The sequence below is a fragment of the Pelodiscus sinensis genome, chromosome 6 (genome assembly GCF_052426305.1).
Source record: "Pelodiscus sinensis isolate ZL-2025 chromosome 6, ASM5242630v1, whole genome shotgun sequence".
Taxonomy (NCBI): domain Eukaryota; kingdom Metazoa; phylum Chordata; order Testudines; family Trionychidae; genus Pelodiscus; species Pelodiscus sinensis.
In genome coordinates, this window is record NC_143057.1 from 28891210 (window position 1) to 28913882 (window position 22673).

At 42.0% G+C, this 22673-nt stretch overlaps 1 protein-coding gene across 1 annotated transcript in view; it reads left to right on the forward strand.

Annotated features, from left to right (window-relative positions):
• The window catches only part of GLDC (glycine decarboxylase), a 69401-nt gene that overhangs the window by 25316 nt on the left and 21412 nt on the right, over positions 1-22673 (forward strand). The window contains exons 5-16 of the mRNA XM_075931612.2: positions 116-193; positions 1584-1731; positions 1939-2135; positions 5110-5206; positions 10093-10198; positions 11445-11584; positions 12919-12999; positions 13623-13720; positions 14332-14416; positions 14511-14552; positions 17210-17352; positions 20639-20714. Coding sequence (XP_075787727.2) covers positions 116-193; positions 1584-1731; positions 1939-2135; positions 5110-5206; positions 10093-10198; positions 11445-11584; positions 12919-12999; positions 13623-13720; positions 14332-14416; positions 14511-14552; positions 17210-17352; positions 20639-20714 — 1291 coding nt within the window. The remainder of the gene's footprint in view (positions 1-115; positions 194-1583; positions 1732-1938; positions 2136-5109; positions 5207-10092; positions 10199-11444; positions 11585-12918; positions 13000-13622; positions 13721-14331; positions 14417-14510; positions 14553-17209; positions 17353-20638; positions 20715-22673) is intronic.

Below are 22673 nucleotides of genomic sequence, written 5' to 3' on the forward strand. Positions count from 1 at the left end.
TTATATAATAACGTGTCTGAGTGAGGAAAAACAACTGTTCCATTATAGACTATACTTGAGTTTTTGTTCCCTGATCCACTTAACCTTTTTTTTATTCCTTCTTTTTTTTAAACAGGCACAACAAGAGGAGCAAGTTCTACGTTGATGTGCGATGCCACCCTCAAACAATAGCAGTAGTCCAAACGAGAGCAAAGTAATGCTGATGTCCATCTTGCTTAATATGTAGTACAAGCAGGCACATGAAATTTTGTCTTCTCACCGCTTATTCTATACTGATCAAATATTGAACATTACAAATATCTGGCTTCCCTTTGTGTATAGGGCACTGTTTATGCTGGTAGATTGGTATGCTTTGGGAAATGTAAGATAATCTGCAGCAGCTAGTTTGGAACTGACTGCGTATACTGTAAATACTTTATGGGACTGAGGATTTTCCCCACAATAATTCATACAAGCCTGGTAAAATTTATTTTCATTAATATCCAGCTTAGGTTCTGACTGATTAGATCCATTTCCAGTAAAATGGTACCTTAAGTTCTACTCTGTTTAGCTGCAGTTCAATATTTGTCCATGTAAACCAAATACAGTAATTTTGTGTCCTGTGAGTTTGTTTGTAACTAACCTATTTTCCCAAATAAACAGATGTGAACTCAATTCACAATTTTTAAAATGGAGATAAACCTATAGAAACAAGGAAATACGTTCCCTGTCTTCATTGTTAACATACATGTGCACACCTCAGCACTGAACTCCATTTGAACATTCTCTTACCTACCAGATGACATGTTACTTTTCAAGGAAATCAGTAAGATTTAGTTAAACTCTTAATGCATTTAAAAAATCTTGTATTAGATTCTTTAAGGCTATGTCTAGACTACAGAGTTTTTTCGAAAAAGGTGGCCTTTTTTTGAAAAAACTTCAGCAGCATCTAGACTGAAGCCACGTTCTTTTGAAATTAAGTTGAAAGAACGTGGAGGATTTTTCAACAGCGGTAAACCTCATTTTATGAAGAAGAATACCTTTTTTCAAAAGAGCTCTTTCGAAAAAAGGCGTTCTTGACCGCAAACAGGGCTTTTTTGAAAGAGAGCATCCAGATTGCCTGGTGCTCTTTTTCAAAAAAGTGGATCGCTTTTCCGAAAAAAGTTGTGGCTGTCTAGACAAGCTCTTTCAAAAGAAGCTTTTTTTAAAAGCTTCTTTCGAAAGAGATTGTCTAGACGTACCCTAAATAATAGTCTATAAAGCTAAGCCCTCCAGATTTAGGAAATGAAAAATGTAAGTTAATTCTGCTCCCTTCTATATATGTTTTATTTATATATATATCTATATATATATATATATATATATATATATATATATATATATACTTACAAGATCACATACTATTTTTAATGGCACAATATTGCTTTCAGTACCATAGATCCTAGCCCTTCCTTAACTGAAACCTCTTCACGCTGCTACACAATCTGCTATATTATAAAAAGAAAAATTTTCCCTACATTTGTGAAAGCCAAATCTGTCAAATGTTATCCCAAAGTATGAAATGTCTTGAATAACTTTTGCCTTCTGTATCTCTTACTCTGAAGTTATACTGGCGTTGTCATTGAGCAGAAATTGCCCCATGAAATGGATTTTGGAGGAAAAGATGTCAGTGGAGTGCTGTTTCAGTACCCAGATACTGAGGGGAAGGTGGAAGACTTCACTGAACTAGTTGACAGAGCCCACCAAAATGGGGTAAGATTCAATACTAGGTCTGACATTGAACTGTACTATAGCAGTAGGCATTGTAATTGTATTTATAGGTGAGGCACAGAGCAAAGACTACTTTTATACTTCAGTTTCACAGGAATGCTATAGAACAGTTTGAAGGCTCCCCAAATGGATACTATATGTATACTTTCAGCAAAGAGTCTAACAAATCTATGCTCTTTATGTTTTCAGACTCTGGTCTGCTGTGCTACTGACCTCTTGGCTCTGTGTATTTTGAGACCTCCAGGAGAATTTGGGGTGGATGTTGCTCTGGGTAGCTCACAGAGGTTTGGGGTACCACTCTATTATGGGGGACCACATGCAGCCTTCTTCGCTGTCAAAGAAAACCTGGTGAGAATGATGCCTGGGAGAATGGTGGGAGTTACAAGGTACATTTTTCCTTAATTTCTGAGCTGGAAATATCTGATATGGCCCTTAAATCATAGTATCTGACCACCTCATATTCTTCAATAAATGTATCCTCAGTACACCTCTTTCAGGTAGAGAAATTAAGATGATTTTCATTTTATTCATGCTGAACTGTGACTCAGACTAAGACCTGGGCTACGTTTTAGGGGAAGGTTAAAATAAGGTATGCAACTCCAGCTATGTAAATCAGTAGCTGGAGTCAACGTATCTTACATTGCATTTCCGTGCCATCCACACAGTGGGAGGCTGACTTGAGCAAATGCTTCCCTTACTCCTCATGAGGAGCAGGAGTACTAGTGCTGATGGCAGTGCCCTCTTGAGTTCGATGTAGTGAGAAGATCGACCAGGGCAACCTTGATCTTCTGAATGGTGGAGACATACCCGTGTGACTTGTCCAAAGCTCTATAATGGAACTAAACCAGGGTCTTCCAATCCAGTATCCTAACTATTCCACTATCCTTCTCTTAAATGAGGAGAATAAATCACTATCCTGAATTTTAGGAGGCAGACAGAAAATTCAGAAAAGCTGCTGAAATATCAAGAAATTTAAGTGAAGGAAATGTGAACTAAATAATGTGCTGAAGGTTTGGGGGTAGGAGGAAACACTGAACCGAATACCCCTTTTTATACTCAGACTAGTAGTGTTTGAGAATATGGAGAACATGCTTAATTGAGTGCGTTATAACTGTCACTTTAAATATTGTACACGTTGGAACAAAAACCCTTACAAATGCTTTGGAAACAATGTAACTTGTGAAAGTAATAGGTTTTAACGTACTTACTACCAGCACGTTTGTGAACACACATTTTCTTTTTTACATGTCGTCTTCTATTATTCCAAAAAGAACAATATGGTTGGTGTGCACACTTACCTCTTATGAGTGGCTCCCGTTGGGCCATGTGCAATCCTGCACATAACCTTTTACCTCAATCCCCTGTCGGTTGTTGGGCCCCCATCAGGCAAGTTTTGAGTGGCTCAGCCCTATGGCCAAATCACACATACACTTGCATGAAGGAACCCCTTTCAGGGCAATGAAGGTCCTACAAGGACTATTGCTTTTCCCTTGCTGGTGTCTGCTGTCCTGTCTCTGGACTCAGTCCTCAGCCCCTTCTGGGCTAGGATTAAGTTTCCCTGCTCCGTTACAGAGCAGTGCCCCAGGATGACTTCTGCCTGATCCAGTTCTCCAGCCATGTCACCTCTTACATTCAGTCCCTTTCCAGTGAGGTAATAACTGTCAACAAATGGTTCACCCTTTCTAGGGTCTTCATCCCCATTATTGAGCCCTTTACATTCTAGCTTCCTTCTTGGGCTTCTAAACAACACTTGTCCCCATCTCAGGGATTTGGCCACTCTGCCAGTGGCAGGGGAGAAGGTAACCTGGGCCCACCTACTACTCTAGGTCCTGGCTCAGAGACCCTACAAATAACAGCTACATGCTGCTCTCTTTAATCATTGCTACTGCTGTTCCTCGGGCCACTTGTCCCTTACTTCAAGGCCGAAGTTCTTCCTCACAAGAATGCCAGTGTCACCAAAACCCGTCTTCTGGTCTCACACAGAGTCCCATGACACTGGAGTGCAGAGAGTTTAAAATGCTGAACTACAGTCAGAACTATAATATTGCCCAAAGGCAGTTTGATTTGTTTCAAGTGGTGAAGGAAACAAGCCACATATTTGGAAACCCTAGGATAACTGCTGGATTCAGTTGTCTTTATCTTGGATGCCATACAGCAGGCGAGCAAATGCTGTTTGTGACTAGTTTACTGTGTGCCCTGAAGTCTTAGAAAAATGGCTGTTCTGAAACAACATTATGTTGTATACATGACTGTAGCTCTCAAATTTTCCTCTCTAGTTATGAAAATCTTAATTAGGAATTATTTAAGAATTAACTGATATGTGTAGATTGATGGATTGGTACTTAGTACAGGTTGGACCTCTCTTGTCTGGCACTCTTGGCACCTGACAGATCCCAAATGAGGGAATTTGCTGGACCAGGGGAGGTCCCCTGCTACCTGCCTCCCCTCCCTGCTTCTCCCTTCCCTGCTGGGCTGCCATGCACCTGTGGCCCCAGCAGCCTGGACTGCCGCGTCCCTACCTCCACTACTGGAGCTGCTGTGTCCCCGGTTGTGCTACCAGGCTTTGGTTCTGTCCCCAGTGCCGCCAGGCTCCAAGCCGCCAGCTCTCTTGCACTGGGGCTCCCAGCCAGAATTCCCTGGTCCAGGAACATCCGTGGTCCTGCTGGGCCATGGATGTTGCCGGACGAGGGAGTCCTGGTTTTTGGAGGTCCAACCTGTATCATCTTGTGCGTGTATCGGTGGATTGCTCAATTACCATTCATGTATTAAACAGTACTTTTATAACATAGCCAATTTTACATATACGGAGGATTCCTTCTTTCTTGCAGTGCCTGAATTCTGCCCCAGGAGTGTTCAAATTAAAAAAAAAAACCAAAAAACTGTTGAAAATTTTGTAGCCCTTGAGACAGAGAGACACATCAGTGCTTTTGTAAAACTGTAAAACCAGTAAAATGTGATCTTTACAGTACGTGATTAGAGGAGATTGACTAGATTCTCTAAACTTCCCCTAGAGATAGGGGCACTTGACAGATGTGATTTGAACAAAAATGTAGAAGTTTTGGATGTTTCAGAACCTTCTCCTGACTATTTAAGGGGTAGAGAGAAAGAAGCAGGCAGGTCTTGTACCCTTTAGTTTTATCTAAAGTGTTTGCTTCTTTATTCTATCCCTGAACAGATATTCATATTCAGGTTTGCATCAGTTTTTAGTTTACTCACAATGATTACTTATCACAGTTCTTCACCCCTAAGGAAATTCCACCAATTAGCTTCAAGTTAGCAAATTACACATTACAGATTCTGTATTAACTGAACTGTTTCAACGTAAACTAACAGCATTAATACTTTCTTTTTATGGTCCAGAGATGCAAATGGAAAAGAAGTATATCGGCTGGCTTTGCAAACTCGAGAACAGCATATTAGAAGGGATAAGGCCACCAGCAACATCTGTACAGCACAGGTGATTTCTATGGCAAAACTCTTGGAGGGTTTGCTTGGAATATTTGCTTGGGAAAAGGATGATTTTAATTATTAGTTTTCATTAAAAAAAAATTAGTCTTGCAGCCAATTTGTAATTGGGAAGGAATTCCACTGAGTTCGTATAAACTGGGTCAGGGCTACATAACACATGGCACCGCGGTGCAGTTTGGGTTTACGCGAGGCTCAACGCGCAGCCAGCAGGTGGGAGCCAAAACAAAAAAGTAGTCAATATAATGGTCTTCTGTTGATATGCGTTTTAGTAGTTAAATTCCTGGACTGTCATTGCTCATTAAAATTGCTGTCATATGGGTGGAAATCAGGAAAATATTGCATTTATTAATATAATCAGAACGGACTTAAATAGGGCCTGCATGTTGTGTAGTCTTGCCTTAATCTTTGTATTCATGCCCGTCAGTGTGAAAGAAGGTATTTGCATATATATTTGGATGTATATGCAACCACAATTAAGCTGTGGCCCTCCGCGTGTTCTGTGAGTATCATTTTGGCCCCCAGAGCTTCCAAAGTTGAGTAGCCTGAACTAGATGCTCCCTTTTTGTAGAAGTAGAATTTTAATACCCCAGACTGAAGATTTTTGCTATTTGTGCAGAAGTAATTTCAGAATTCAAATAGTGAAAATGTGAACTTCATAGGTTTCTGATGTGCAAATAGTTGTTAAATTCTTTTGATCCTAAAATAACTATTTTCAAATGGGAAGGTAAATGAAATATTGAACAAAGTAACTTTTTGCTTGAGGTTTTAAGAACTTCTTCGGTACTCTTCACAACTGTGATTATGACAAACATCTTTATAGTTAGATGTATTAAAAAAACTTTTGTTCCCTATGCAGGCTGTATTCATGCTCTTAAAGTATTTTGCCACAGTTTCTCTTTTGTGGATTAATACTAGATATTGAGAGTTTTTTTTAAAAATCTTTAGCGCTCATGGGAGATTTGATGGTAGTAAACCATTCTCCTGAGCACAGACCTTAAACAGTGATTCTTTTGAAAGTTATATTTAGGGATTTGTGAGATTCAAACCAAAAACTCAAGCTCCCTACTGAAGACTCAGACTATTGAAAACTGTGATGTATAAGGGGATATTGAATTTAATTTACCATGCAATGGTCTGAGAGGGTTCTGCCCCCAGATCAACTGCAGTGATAAGGTTGCCGCTGGAATGAAGGCCTCAACTAGAGGTTCTCAATGAGTGAATAAGGAACAAGCCTCTCTGTGTCCTGACTAGTAATGTTATAAACTTCAAAACAAACCACCACAAACGTAGCAAAGGTAATAGTTAATACAGAATGTTCAGCACTTGCATTACTCGCATCATCCCTTTTGAGAGACCCCAAAATTGCCACTATCCACATATTGGCACATGACCATGTATACCAGTTTCCACAGAGTGGGTATCCTCTTTTATAAGGAGTCACACTAATACTCACTTTCCCTATACATAGTCAGTGGTTGTTTTTATTTATATATTTCCACACCTCAATAATTTTGGGTTCTCTGTCTTGGTAGCCCAATTCGTCATTTACATTACTCATGAGCGATTATGTCAGTTAGTTGCCTTGGTATGTGTGTGGTTTGTGCATGTTTTCATTTTAAGTTCTGCATCTTTTGAACTCTCCCTAAAACTCCAGAAGTATGTTCTTGTGGTTCCATACTCTTGTTTACCATCATACTTATTTTGAGACTTATTCCCAGAGATTCGTATCATGCTAGGTCATGGTTCTACTAAGCTACCTGTCATACAGACCAGAGGCTCTACAGTAGGGTTGGGCAAATGTTTTGGCCTGAGGGCCACATCTGGGTGGGAAAATTTGTATGGCAGACTATGAATGTAGGACTGTGACTAGAGCAGGAGCTCGGGGTGCAGGAGGAGGTGCAGAATGCAGGCTTTGTCCTGGTGCTGCTTATCTCTGGTGGCTCCAGGGTAGCAGTACAATGGGGCCAGGGCAGGCTCCCTGCCTGCCTGGGATTGACATGGCTCCAAGAAGTGTTTGGTATGTCTGACGGTAGCTCCTAGTTTGTGGGGTGGCAGGGAGCTCTGTGTGCTGCTGCAGTCAGCAGGCACCAGCCCTGCAGCTCCCATTGACCATGGTTTCCTGTTCCTGGCCAATAGGAGCGGCGGGAGATGCCTGCAGGCTGGGGCAGCGCATAGACTCTCCCGCCCCCACGCTCTAGGGGCCAGAGGCAAGTGTTAACAGCTTCAAGAAATATCCTGCTTTAGCCTCACCATGATGCTGGATTGATAATCCTGTGGCCCGGATTAAAAAAAAAAACCCTGACAGACTGGATGTGCCCCCCGCGGACCCCCGGACATAGTTTGCCCAGCCCTGTATTATAGCCTTCTAATTCCTATGCCTTTAGAGACAATGTTTTTTGCAATGTGACTGTTCACAAATTTTTGTAAATGCATAGAAGTCTAAAATGCTAGAAGTCTAAATAATCAGATGGGTGAACTAGAGTACCTCCTATTAAAGGAGGATATTAATATAATAGGCATCACATAAACTTGGTGGAATCAAGACAGTGAATGGGACACAAATAGCAGGGTACAAAATATATCAGAAGGACAGAACAGGTCGTGCTGGTGGGGAGTGGCACTATATGTAAAAGAAAATGTGTAATCAAATGAAGTAAATCTTAAATGAAGTAAACTGTTCTATAGAATCTCTCTCTATGGGTAGTACTTTCATGCTCTAATAGTAAGAATATAGCAGTAGGGATATATTATTGACCACCTGACCAGGATAGTGATAGCCTCTCTAATCTCTCTCAGCATTTCATAGTCACTATCAAAATAAAAAACTCAATAATAGTGGGGGATTTCAACTATCCCCATATTGACTGGGTACACATCACCTCAAGACGGGATGCAAAGATAAAATTTCTTGATACCTTCTTGATAGCTTCTTGGAGCAGCTGATTCTGGAACCCACAAGGGGAGAGGCAATTCTTGATTTAATCTTAAGTGGAGCGCAGGATCTGGTCCAAGAGGGTAAATATCACTGGACCGCTTGGAAATAGTGAGCAGAATGTAATAAAACTTACCATCCCTGTTGAGGTGTTTTTCCCACAGCATCCAAACACAGTGGAATTTAATTTCAGAAAGGGGAACTACACAAAAATGAGGGGGTTAGTTAAACAGAAATTAAAAGGTACAGTGACAAAAGTAAAATCCGTGCAAGCTGCATGGAAACTTTTCAAAGACACCATAATAGAGATTCAAGTTAAATGTATAACACAAATTAAAAAACACAGTAAGAGAACCGGAGACATACCACTGTGGCTTACCAACCAAGTAAAAGAAGCAGTGAAAGAAAAAGGCATTGTTTAAAAAGTGGAAGTTAAATCCTAGTGAGGAAAATAGAAAGGAGCATAAACTCTGTCAAAGTGTAAAAATATAATAAGGAAAGCCAAAGAAGGAGTTTGAAAACAGCTAGGCAAAAACTCAAAGTAATAACAAAATGTTTAAGTATATCAGAAGCAGGATGCCTTCTAAATAACCATGGGGCTCCTGGATGATCGAGTTGCTGAAGGAGCGCACTCAGACGATCAAGTAATTGTGGAGAAGCTAAATGAATTCTTTGCTTTGGTCTTCATGCTTGAGGATGTTAGGGAGATTCCCAAACCGGAGCCATTCTTTTTAGGTGACAAATTTGAGGAATTGTCCCAGATTGAGATGTCACTAGAGGAGGTTTTGGAACAAATTGGAACACCGGGACCAGATGACTTCTGAAAGAACTCAAATGTGAAATTGTGCAACTATTAACTGTGGTTTGTAACCAAACTTTTAAATCACCTTCTGTACCTATTGACTGGAAGTTAGCTAATATGACATCAATATTTAGAAAGGGCTCTAGAGGTGATCCTGGCAATTGTAGACCGGTAAATCTAATGTCCATACCGGGCAAGTTAATTGAAACTATAGTAAAGAATAAAATTGTCTGACACATAGAGGAACATAATTTGTTGGGGGAAAGTCAATATGGTTTCTGTAAAGGGAAATCATGCCTTACTAATCTACTAGAGTTCTTTGAGGGGGTCAACAAACATGTGGACAAGGGGATCCAGTAGATACAGTGTACTTAGATGTTCAGAAAGCCTTTGACGAGGTCCCTCACCAAAGGCTCTTAAGTAAAGTAAGTTGTTGTGGTATTAGAGGGAAGGTCCTCTCATGGATTGGTAACTGGTTAAAAGATCATTTATTCCTACCCTTTGTTTCCTGTTAGTTTTCAGAATTGAGAGATGTAACTAGTGGTGTTCCCCAATGAACTGTACTGGGACCAATCCTATTCAACTTATTTATAAATGCCCTGAAGAAAGGGGTAAACAGCGAGGTGGAAAAATTGGCAGATAATCCTAAACTGCTCAAGATAGTTAAGACCAAATCAGACTGTAAAGAGCTTTACAAAGATCTCACCAAACTAAGTGATTGGGCAAATGAAATTTAATGTTGATAAATGTAAAGTAATGCACATTGGAAAAAATAATCCCAATTATACATACAATATGATGGGGACTAATTTAGCTATAACTACTTAAGACCGAGATCTTGGAGTCATTGTGGATAGTTCTCTGAAAACATACACTCAATGTGGAACAGTAGTCAAAAAAGCAAACAATGTTAGGACTCATTTGGTCTGACCAAATGACTAATTTGGCCATTCTTATGTTCTTATAATTTAGAAAGAAAGATACTTAGCTTTTTTCATCTCTTAACTTTGTAGATTACTAGAACTCAGTGTTCACCTTTTATTGATAGCTTTTTATATAGAGAGTTTATATAGTTACCCTGAGATATGGTTTACTGTTAGTTTAGTATGTGATGGTTTCTAAAATACGTTTGATGTTTTAGGCTCTTCTGGCTAACATGGCTGCCATGTATGGAATCTACCATGGTTCAACTGGATTAAAGCACATTGCGAAAAGGGTACACAATGCCACACTAGTTTTAGCTGAAGGTGCGTACTTAGCAATTATAAAGAGGTATGTCTTACATGTTCACACCTTAAAAACACTGACCTTCAATTTTTCACCCAATGGGTTTTAGTAGCAAACAAAATCCAAAATTATTGCACTGGGGTCAAGATAATATTTAGTGCTTTGTATATAAAGATATGCTAGTTCTTTCTGTTACAATCTATTGATTTCTAAGTAGTTTCTGCTACTGTTGTATATGGGACAGCTTCACCTATGCTGGACCAGTAGGAGTACTGTCCATTAACTTCTGACTGCTGTGGTCTAGAGCTGTTCTGATCAACTTGAAATAATCTGATGGTAAAAATGGTAACAGCTAACTTACACTAGTGCTGCTACCATCATTAATAAAGAAAGAGCTGGGCTGGTGCTAGAGCAACAATGGGGGATGTCCTTAAAATCCTCTGTATTCGCAGCCCTACCTTCAAGACTTGTGTGATCACAGGAAAGATCTCTAAACTAGTGGACTCTTCCTATTCCAAGCCAAACTCTAGGGCTACGTCTACACTGGCATGATTTTCCGGAAATGCTTTTAACGAAAGAATTTTCCGTTAAAAGCATTTTCGGAAAAGCGCGTCTAGATTGGCAGGACGCTTTTCCGCAAAAGCACTTTTTGCGGAAAAGCGTCCGTGGCCATTCTAGACGCGGTTTTGCGCAAAAAAAGCCCCGATCGCCATTTTAGCCATCGGGGCTTCTTTGTGCAAAACAGTACTGTGCTGTCTACACTGGCCCTCTTGCGCAAATGATTTGCGCAAGAGGGCTTTTGCCCGAACGGGAGCAGCACAGTATTTCCGCAAGAACACTGACCATCTTACAAGCGACCAGTGTAGACAGCTGGCAAGTTTTTCCGCAAAAGCAGCTGATTTTCCGGAAAAACTTGCCAGTCTAGACAGCCTAGGACTACTTAGATCTATAGATTTGTGTAAAGATTTGACTAATTTATTTATATTGACAGTGGGGGAGAAAATACAGAGCTTTATCTCTGTTGTATTAATTTAATAAGGTCTTATTTAGCCAACAGTTCTTTTAGCGTCTATGTACATTCAAAAGAATGCTCAGATGTAAAATATTATATGCAGAATTGCAGTTGGTAGACATGCTTCTAGATTTTACCATTCTGTGCATTCGGTGTAATGCCCTTTGTTAAAATAGTACTTGCTTGAGAGGCGAAGGGTGGGGAGAAGGAACCAAAGAAACATGGAATAACTGGAATTAACTTGTTTTCTTTAGGTCTTAAGCGAGCAGGTCACACGTTGCAGCATGACCTGTTCTTTGATACCGTGAAGATCCAGTGTGGATGTGCAGTCAAGGAGGTTTTTGACCGCGCAGGTCAGCGGCAGATAAACTTTCGGGGTTATAGCGATGGCACAGTAAGTCACATTTGTGTTTTTCATCTTTCACAAAGCCTGCAGCAGGTTTTCTTGCATTCAGAGCTATCGTAAAAGAAAAATGCTGTCGTGTTTCCAACAAGCTCATATGTCACTCCACGATTTGTTTCCCTAAAATACTTTAAAATGGGATATAAAAACATGGAATTGCTTGGCAGTGTACTGAATATTAATTAGTTTTCCAAAATCTGTCTTTCTAATACAGGCAGTCCCCGAGTTACGCGGATCCGACTTATGTCGGATCCGCAGTTACGAACGGGGCCCATCTCCCTGGTCTCCAGCAGACCAGGGAGAGGAAGCAAAGCGGCGGAGCACGCGGGCAGCGGACAGCCCAGACGCGTCTGGGCTGTCCGCTGCCCGCGTGCTTCTTGGCTTAGCTCTGCTTTGCTCCCTGCTTTGCTTCTTGCAGACCAGGGGGTCGGGGAGCAAAGCGGCGGAACACGCGTGCTCCACGGCTTTGCTCTGCTTTGCTCCCCGTCTCCCTGGTCTGCTCTAACTGGGGAGGCAGGCTGTAAGGTTGGGCTGGGTTGAGGAGCTTGGGGCTGGAGGAGGGTGTTCTGGGGCTACTGCAAGGAAAATGGATTCCCCCTTCCACGCCTGATCTTCTTGCAGTAGTACCTGGTCTGGGAGGAAAGCCACCTCTCCCTATAGCTCTGGGACTGCAAGATAGGTGCCTCTCCTTGGGGAAGGGGTGCCTCTCCTTGGGGAAGGAGCGAAAAGTTTGAGGCCCTCTCCTTCTTCCTAAAGGGCATCTGGGGGGTGGGAGGCTTGGAACTGTGGCAGTCCCAGAAGGGGAGGGTGCCTCCCTAGACAAGCCACTTTAACCTGCCTGGTGATTCTATCTCTCTCTTTTCTGTATGGTTTTATGAGAATCAATCCTATTTTGGGCATATCCCATATTCTGGGCACAACCAAACCCTGACCTTGTTTTAAGGAAGGATAAGAGGAAGCTGCCTGCCAAATTTGGTGGCCCGAGCTCTTAGTGTTTAAGAGTTCTTGAACAGATTGGCCGGCTCTCTCAAATATATAGTAGATAGCGGTCTCAAGCCCTGAAACTGAAAAGTGAACCTGGGATGGGTTAGGAAGGGGAAAAGATACTCTCTCTAATAGGCAAGAAATATTACCAGCATAACACAATTATATTGTAGTTTTAGGAACGGATGTCGTTTATAAATGATATATGAATAGGTCAGATGCATAAAATGAAATGAAGATCATATATTGTGTGCAAAACCACAGAACATGTAATGTAATCCCTGGGTTAGTGAACTCTGAGTAACTGCTGCTGCTGCTACTCCCCCCCCCCCCCCCTCCAGATTGGTGTGTCCCTTGATGAAACTGTAACGGAAAGAGACCTGGATGACTTGTTGTGGATCTTTGGGTGTGAATCTTCATCTGTAAGTAAAATATAAATCATTTAGAATTATTTAGCCAAGTGTTAACAGCACATGAAATCTGTACTTCAGTGAGCTACAAACCTATATTAAAGTGAATCAAGAACATTAATGAAAAACTCCTGGTCAGTTCTCAGGACTCTCATTCTTCCTGTGGACTCTGCTAATGTAGCTTGTGAGCTCTCTGGGGCAGGGACTGTCTGTATTCTATATGCTGTACAGGATTTGTCTTTTACTGAAGATATTAGATAAGGGTTGCCAAGGAGCGCCCTGCTCCAGGAGCATGCCACTTAATCCCCCGATTTAACCTGTGCTTGGGGGCACTACTTATTTTTGGGATTGCACTCTCAGGATTTGGCACAGTACTTGGTAATTTGCAGTAGTGCTCCTCAGTGAATTAGTGAGGTTTCTGTAATTTTTGTTATTTTATATAATGCCAGAAATGTTATGGATGCTTTATAGACACGTATACGGATAAAAATATGTGCTTCAGGGAACCTGTGACTATAAGATGGCAGTGTATTTCAGCTAACTGATAACTGCATAACTTGCTGGGAGAAAAAAATGAATTCTTTTTCTGTGAAGAGGTCTTATTTTATCACTTCCTTTTTCTCTACTTGTTAAAGGAATTGGTTGCTGAGAGTATGGGAGAAGAAACAAGGGGCATTCTGAGTACTGCATTTAAGAGGACATCCAAATTCTTGACACATCAAGTATTCAACAGGTTTGTGAAGTTTATTCCGACTGCAGACTTTCAATTTGTATGGAGATTTGGCACATCTCCTGCCCTCTCCCTCTTTTATACGCTGAGAAGGTGGTACCAGGGATTGTTACTTTATAGTAGCTATTGACTTATATTCGTGTCAATACTAAATGTCTATATTTACTCATTTTTATGTTTCTCCAAATTTTTGTAGGATTGTGCAAACCCTTCTTACTCTGGTCTGAACCAAGCTAAGAAATATATTTTTGTCCTTTTGTGGTATGCATGCATGCATACCAGATTGGTTTCCACAAAGTTTGAATTCATCTTGTTTGTCTTATTTTCATAAATTTTATTTGAAGACTTTGTCTAGTCAGAAGATTTATTAAAACGGTTTTATTCCATATGTGTGGTGGTGATACACTTCTAACCTAATAGCATTTCAGGAAGAACAAGCGTGTTAGGTACTTGTCTGTATAACACATTTGTAAAACATTAAAATTAAATACAAAAAGAAATAGCTTTTTTCCATTGTGCAGTCATTGTCAGTTCTTTTTAGAGCACTTTTGTACGGGTCATCCAGTATATGAAGTTCAACTGCTTGCCCTAACGCCACATTTTGTGCCCTCCAGCTATCACTCTGAAACGAATATTGTCCGGTATATGAAAAGATTAGAAAACAAAGATATTTCCCTTGTTCACAGCATGATTCCTTTGGTAAGAATTTACTAAATAAATAACATTAGGTAATTAATAGTTTCTTATTTTTTGGATGAATAGTAACTGAATACGTTTTTGATTTTTTTTTAAGGGCTCCTGTACAATGAAGCTTAATAGTTCATCTGAACTTACAGTAAGTTTGTCTGATAGATTTATTACTTGTTTGAAACCAGCCCAGAGTGAGCTGCTGAGTCAGCCAGAGTCCCAAACATTGTACATGTAAACACTGCATGTTGTCTGAAACTACCTGAGATATTTTAATACATTAGAGTGACATTTTCAGTTGGAGCAGAGTTGAGCCAACACCTGAGAATTTTTAATTTTTTTTCTAAATCTATAGAAAAGTAATTTTGTGGGGAGAAGGAAAGGTAAAAATGACAAATTCTGTCTTGTTTCGTTTGAGCCTATTTTTACCTAATTTCTTACTGACTTTATTCTGGGATTTTCAAAGATGCTTACGAGTTAAGTATCCATTTAGAGAGATGTCAAAATTCAGTGAAGTAGGAAACAGTGTAACTGCTGAAAATCTCAGTGGTTACACACTGTGGACTCTGTACAAGAGTTATACCATAGAGCCCTCAGTGAAGCCTCCTGTAGCCAGCAAGAGACTTCCCTGCTATAGAGAAGCTACCTCCCTGGATGGTAGGGGAGTAGCTGAGTGTAACTGGCACCATCACCTGATAAACATCATCTTACTGGTTAAACCGTTAGTCGGTTACACTCTGACATCCCTAGCATCCGATTCCTATTGCACATCCACAGCATTTGGACAACTAACTGGTCTTAAAGCCTCTTGAAAATCCTATCCTAAAATGTTATGAATGTGGTATTAATAACACCAGGTAGGATTAAGGAATTAGATTTTTTTTAAGCTCTCTAAAGAAGGATCTACTGATTATACAATGCCAAGCATAATGGGCCTTTGATCCTGATTGGGGTCCTTGGAAACTACTGCAACACTCAGTAGTAGTAATAATAAAAAAAAATCCAAATCTCCAATTTGTCTCGTCACCAAATAACAGGCTAGTCTCTTTTCAGTTTGATTTCTGAAACCAGTCAATGAAACCAGCTGGAGACTAGCTGGTAGGAGCAGCTGCACCCAAAAGCACTTAGGCATTGAGAGAACTTACTTCAGTTTTGACTGGACTTTCTCTGCCATGTGCAAATTGGCTGTTAATTCCAACCCTCATCTCCCTCCCTCAGTCTCCACTTTGGCTGCACTCCACTCCACTCATTCTCTTCTTATGCTCCTCTTTCTGGTCTGCCTCTATCCCCTCCTAATTAACCTTTGCCCCTCCCCTCCAACATAGTGGAACTAGCATGGCATTTGTTTTCATTGCATAGCTCACTCTGTAACATCCACCCTGCTTGTTTGGATGATAAATTATTTAAGGCAAAGAAAGACTGTTGGCTGCTTGTATGTTCGGAGCCTAGCACGATGGAGCCCCAAACAGTTCTTGTCTATGGACTTCTGGGATTAAAACACCATCAGCACCACTTCACCAGAGTTTAGAGCAGGGCTTAGCAAAGTATGATCTCTGGGCCAGATCCAGCTTGCAAGAGCCTCAGCCATCTCCCTGTCTGCCCCGCCCCTGCCACATTCCGCTCTGATGGACTGGCTGTTTTCTGTTTTGCTGATGATTGGTTGGCTATTTTTTTTGTTTGCCCCCGTGACACCAAAAATGTTTTCCATTTTAGTCAAGTAGTAAAGTGGGCTGCTGGAGGACAATGTGCATCTCAGATTGATTGCTGAGCCCTTGGGGCAGGGGGCGAGAGGCTTCTTACACTGCTCCCGCCCCCAGTAGCTCCCATTGGCTGGTTTCTGGCCAGTAGCAGCTGCCAGTTTACAGGACAGGCAGCATGTGAAGTACACATCTCCCAGGCTCACAGTGTTCACAGCAGAAAAAATGGCCCTGGTAGCTGCTGTGAGCGTGTACAAGGGCATGGAAGGCAGGGACCCTGGATAAGGAACCTTCTGGGCTGCTGGCTGGGAGCTGCCCAGGTAAGGTTTCCCAGACAGAACCTGCCCCTACCCCATGTAACCCAAACCACCTGCTCTTCTGCTCCCAGCCTCCATACACCTTCCCAGGTACTGCTTCCCCTCCAACGCCCCTGCTCAGGTCACATCCCTCTCCCAGACCTGCACCCCAATCTGTTGTCCCTGGTCACAGTCCAAACCCCTGTTCTCTCTCCTGCACTCCTGCCCCAGGTTACAACACTCTCCCAGACCCTCCATTCTCCTCTTCCTACGCCCCTCCCACAGGCCAGAATCCTCTCCTGCATGCATGCCCCTCCCAGACCCTACAGCCCCTGTCCCAGGTCACAACCCAAACCCCTGCACCTCTTCCATGAATATCTTGGAAGAGTGTGGCCCATGATCACTTAACAAATTCTTGCAGTGACTCCACACCAAAAACCCCCACCCCGATGTACAATCTCAAATTAATAGTAAGTATCAGAGGGGTAGCCGTGTTAGTCTGGATCTGCAAAAGCAACAAGGAGTCTTGTGGCACCTTATAGACTAACAGATGTATCGGAGCATAAGCTTTCGTGGGCAAATACCCAGTTCTACATGCATCTGATAAAGTGGGTCTTTGCCCACAAAAGCTTATGCTCCAATAGATCTGTTAGTCTATAAGGTGCCACAGGACAAATTAATAGCAGAAAGTCGTAACTCAGAGGCCTCTGTGTCTTAATTCTTCTCCCTCATCATTAACCCTTTTTACTCCAAACACATTGTTTACAAACGCAGTCTCTTGTTACAGTTCAGTATTTTGTTTTTTCCTCCAGCCTATCACATGGAAAGAATTTGCTAATATCCATCCCTTTGTGCCTCTAGACCAGGCTCAAGGGTATCAACAACTGTTCAGGGAGCTCGAGAGGGATCTGTGTGAGATCACAGGCTATGACAAAATCTCCTTCCAACCAAACAGGTAGGGGCTCTTTCACTGCACATGCACTCCCTGAACAAAACATTTATCTGCACTTCTAGTAAATGGCTTGCTGTCAAAGGCCTGGAGGCGGGGGTGTTCCAGACCTCTTTGAGATGGGACTCACTGCCCATCCCTGTGGAGCCACCTCTGCTTCAGCTGCTGGCCCTATCGCCTCTCCTGCTGAGTCTATTGTGCTCAGCCCTTGTCTTTCCCTTGAGCCCACGCAGGCCCTGAGCCAGTGCATTCCTGAGAGGGTAGAAAATGTTCTGGAAACTGGATGAGTTGAGGAGGACTTTTGAAGAAAGCCCCAGAGAAAGAGCCAGCCTCATAGCAGCAGCAAGGAGGAACGTGACCCACTCAGGATCTCCATCATGGCAAGGGTTGTTGGGCCAACCTGAGTGATGCTGCAACCCTCCCATGATCACTCACTCTATTTTCTACCTCTGCCACAATGGAAGATCAGTGGGGCCTGAGTCAGCAGGCGAGTGGCTAGGGCTGCTGCTTCATACCACTCCCAGTCATCATATGTACTGTGAGGACAGCTCTGAGCATCCCTGTTAGGAGGGGATGTAAAGTTAGCTGCTTTCACACTTTACTGCTTGAATCCAAGACTGGGACGTTGAGGCTTGACTATGGTAACACTGTATTAGAGAATCTTAATCTGGCAATGTTTTCTTAAAGTCTGAGGGTCAGGATGAATGACAGCCTGACTTTGCCCTTTCCCCCACTCCTTTCAGATTTATTTTGATGTTTGGAGTGTCTCTCTCCATTTTTTTTCTTCTTCCTACTTGTCATATGGATGTGGCAGCCTTTGGCTAGACAACTACTGTTTTAAACAGAAATCTGCATGGGTGATGGTGATTGGGAGAGATTCTATTGTACAGGGCCAAGCAAATCTCACCATCTTTTTCCTTCTGTCATTCAAGGCGACAAGGGTGCCTTGCCAAATCCCCCATTTGAGGGGTTGATGAGCAATGTTCCCTCTAATTTTTGCCATCCATGTGCAAAATCTATTTTATGTGCACTGAGGCATGTGTGAATGTGCACCACTGGTAAAAGAAAACATGCTGCAATTGACATCTCTCCTGAGTGGCTGCCTCCGTGCACAGCGTACAAGGAACACCATTGGCGAGCCATTTAATCTGCCCTCCTTGCAATAAGTGCAGATGAGTGCAGGAGTGATTGTGTTGTTGTGGAGGAATGAGAACAAGGGAGCATGGTAACAAGTATGTGCTGGCCAGCTGATTGCTCGGTTGTGCTATCACACTCCTTTCCTGAACTGCTTTGAACTTTTGGGGGCAAACATAGAGTGTTTTATCCTGTTTCCCCTCAGCCTTGATTAGTGTTGCTCTTTGAAGTACTATAATCCTGCCTCCATGCTGCTGCTATCATGTCTGAGAGCATTAGCGGAAAGAAGGCTCTTTCTAGAACCAATGAATTATACATAGATGGGGACTCCCAGATGATCTAAAATAAGACAAAGTGATCTGTCACTCAAACTGGCTGTCTCATCTTAGAGGTAAGGAATGTGAGACCCTTGGATACGTTGTTCGTTGTAACAAAGGGATAACATCTGACATACTCACGAGGAATTCTTTCTCCATGTCAAGAAGAGACACGAGTATTTCCTTTCACCACACAGGTCATCTTGATAAAGGTTTGGTCCCCCACTCCAGATGTCACACAGTAGTCTATAGTCACTATCCCTTCTGAGAATGTGGTGCATATTTGCAAGCACCTCGGTGCATATAGCAAGAAGGAGTGATTCTTCCCTGAGTTGGGGGGAAGCAGTTGACTGAGTAATATGAAGTGTTTAAATTCCTTACAGCCCACCTGAGTTTATCACTGAAGTGTAACATCCCTTAATTACTGTCCACTGACAAAATCACCATGGGCTGATTATACTGTTGAATAGTGCAACAAGCTTCCATGCGGGGGAATTGGGCTGAGCTCAGAGCCTGGGATTTGGGCTTTTGGAATCTAAGTGCGCTGAGGAAGGGCTAAGAAGCACGTTCGCAAAGCTGCTGGAGTAGCACTGTTTTAAATAGCTGTTAAATAAGCCAGTAATGTAAATCCTTGTTGGAAATTCTCTTCATTCATATGTAAGGTTTTATGAGACTAGAGAATCTCTAGGGTTTTACTGTAGTGCTCAGTGAATATTGTTGTGCTTGTAGGTAGTGGAATTACTCATTCGCTTCATGCCAAATATACTGAATTGTCTTCTGCTCTTTAAATGACTGTAAAAGGGTTCCAGTTTCTGGATATCTGTTATACTGTAATGCTTTATCCAGGCCTTTTCTTGATGGAGCTGCAGCTCTATACTAATTGTATGGGGTTTTTTTCTAGTTAAAGTAGTATTATGTGATTTAGAGACGAGGATCTATTCAATATTTACAACAGGGATGGGGAACCTTTTTTGGGTTGGGATCACTGACCCACAGGAAATCAGTCGGGGGCTGCTCACAATTGAGAAACACAAAACCACCTACCCCTTACCAGTGTGGGCTCCCCAAGGCTGGGGGTGGCCTCAAGCCTCAGGGGCCTGATCCAGGCAAGCTGGGAGCTGTATCCAGCCCCCAGGCCTTAAGTTCCCCAACCCTGATCCGCAATATTGTTGCATTTCTAGTGATGATCGTATATAAGCTAGTGATGACATAATAATATGCTTCACATAATGTTCTTGATAATGTGTGCACTTGTATCTCCTGTACATGTCAAGAAGTTTATAAGAACAAATAGCTGAACTAACTGAAAGTCACCAAGAATGGCTTGAGCAAGAATGGTTTTAATGATACTTAGGGTATGTCTACACTAGTTCGATCTAGGGAGGCTAATGAGGGCGACCGAAATTGCAAATGAAGCGTGGGATTTAAATATCCCGCGCTTCATTAGCATGTTCCTGGCCGGTCGCCATTTTAGAAATTGACTAGCCCGTAGTAACTGCCCATGCCTACATGCGGCAGTGAAATGGGATTCCGAATTAAAGCCCTAACTCAAATTAGTTGTTATTCCTCCTGCAATGAGGTTTACCAGCTAATTTGAGTTAGGGCTTTAATTCGGAATCCTGTTTCACTGCCGCATGTAGATGCAGGCAGTTACTTCGGGCTCGTCAATTTCTAAAATGGTGACCAGCTGGGATATTTAAATCCCGCGCTTCATTTGCAATTTCGGTCGCCCTGATTAGCCTCCCTAGATCGAACTAAGGGGCTAGTGTAGACATACCCTTAGAGTACTATATTGACAGTCTGGTTCATATATTATAATGGGATTTGTGTTGTTCTTACAGCGGGGCCCAGGGTGAATATGCTGGATTGGCTGCAATCAAGGCTTACTTAAATGCAAAAGGAGAACATCTTAGAAATGTAAGTATGAAAATGTGCACAAGACAACTCTTGTGGAGCAAATGCTTAGCATATGGTCCAATGGTTAGATTGCTAACCTGAGATTTGGGAGATCTAAGTTTAGTTCCTTGCTCTGCCAAAGACTTCCTGTACAAGCCTAGCCAAGTCACTTAAGCTGTGCCTCAGTTCCCTGTACATAACAGGTAACATCTCCCTTCCTCACCAAGTGTTGTGGTGAGCATCTCACAATTGTTTGACTTGACAAAATGCTACAAGAATGGGAGCCATATAAGTACCAAAGGTAAGTTCAGGTTGGACCAGAGGTATAAATAGGGTGGGACAAAAAGGGCACCTGCCCCAGGTGTAGAGCAGCCCCGAGTTGAAACCATGGGGTGGCAGAATAAGCAGCGCATGAGTCCTTTGGAGAATTTTACATGTGACCACTGGCAGCTCCTTAGAAGCCGGGTGGGCACATCAGAATCCAGACAGTAGCCCTGCAGACTGTTAGGACTACAGCAGCAGGCCTCTGAGTACCCTGGTTGGTGGGAAGGGGAGAAGGAGGAAGGGCTGAACTTTTTGTATAGCTGCATGCTGGAAGTGGAAGGTCAGTTGCACTAAGTGCCTGGGGTGCCACATAGGGAAGGGTGGAGGGGACGAGGACCATAAGGAAAGGCAGAAATTAACAGAGAAGGGGGGCACAGGAGGGGCGTGGACTCTGATATCTGCATGTCCTCAATGTGAAACTTTCAGATCCTTGGGACACAACTTGTTAATTTTCCTGCTTCAACACTACTAAAATTGAGCTTTTTAAAGCTTGAATATAGCAAACTTAATCTTACCTCTCCCCCACATAATTCCTTTCTATCAACATACATCCTTAGTGATATACTAATGTGTTTTTTGTAGAGTTAGAGGGAAAATCTGTCTTTGGTCATGGTTGGACAGACTATTCACCTACTTTTTCTCTTTAACTCAGGATTTCCATGGCATTAAGAGTTTAAATCAGATGGTTTTAAAGTAATGTCCCTTGATAATGTATCGGTCTGTGAAGGATACTTTTTTTCCCTTTTACGTTTAGAAAATAGCTAGGTACAATTTGTGTGGAGTTGAGTATTCCAAGATAGTTCTTGTCAGTCTTTCAAGGTAAAACAGAGTTTAAGTAAAGAGATGTCTATTACATTTTCTTATAAACTTCTTAGTATGAGGAAGGAAGCTTTTGTTAAGATTAGAAAAACATCAGTTGAAATTAACCTTGGGTTTCTTTGAAACTTGTTGCAATGCAGTGTCGGTCTCGCATTGTTCCATTTTTATATAAAGGTACTTCAGTGCTTATTTCTTCAGTGAGCCTAAGGGTACGCCTAGATTACATGTCGCCAGAGGCATGTAGATTAGGCTACCCGACATAGTAAAATGAAGCGGCGATTTAAATAATCGCCGCTTCATTTAAATTTACATGGCTGCCACGCTGAGCCGACAAACATTTTACTATGTCGGGTAGCCTAATCTACATGCCTCTGTCGCCAGAGGCATGTAGTCTAGACGTACCCTAAGATAAAGGCTACGTCTAGACTACACATCTTTTTCAAAAGATACTTTCGAAAAAGCCTCCTTTGAAAAAGAGCATCTAGACTACAATCACTACTTTCGAAAAAGAAAGCCGCTTTTTTGAAAGAGAACACCCAGGCAGTCTGGATGCTCGTTAGAAAAAGCACAGTTTGTTTTACATAGCACCTTTTTTCGAAAGAGCACTTTTGAAAAAAGGCGTTATTCCTCGTAAAACGAAGTTTTCCATGGTGGACAAAACTGCCATGTTCTTTTAATTTACTGTCAACAGAACGTGGCAGCAGTCTAGACACAGGTAAAGATTTTTCGAAAAAAGGCCACTTTTTTCAAAAAATCCCTATAGTCTAGACACACCCACAGTGTTTCACTTAAATTCACGCGCAAGTTTTGTTTTTTCTGTGTAATCAATATGAAGCA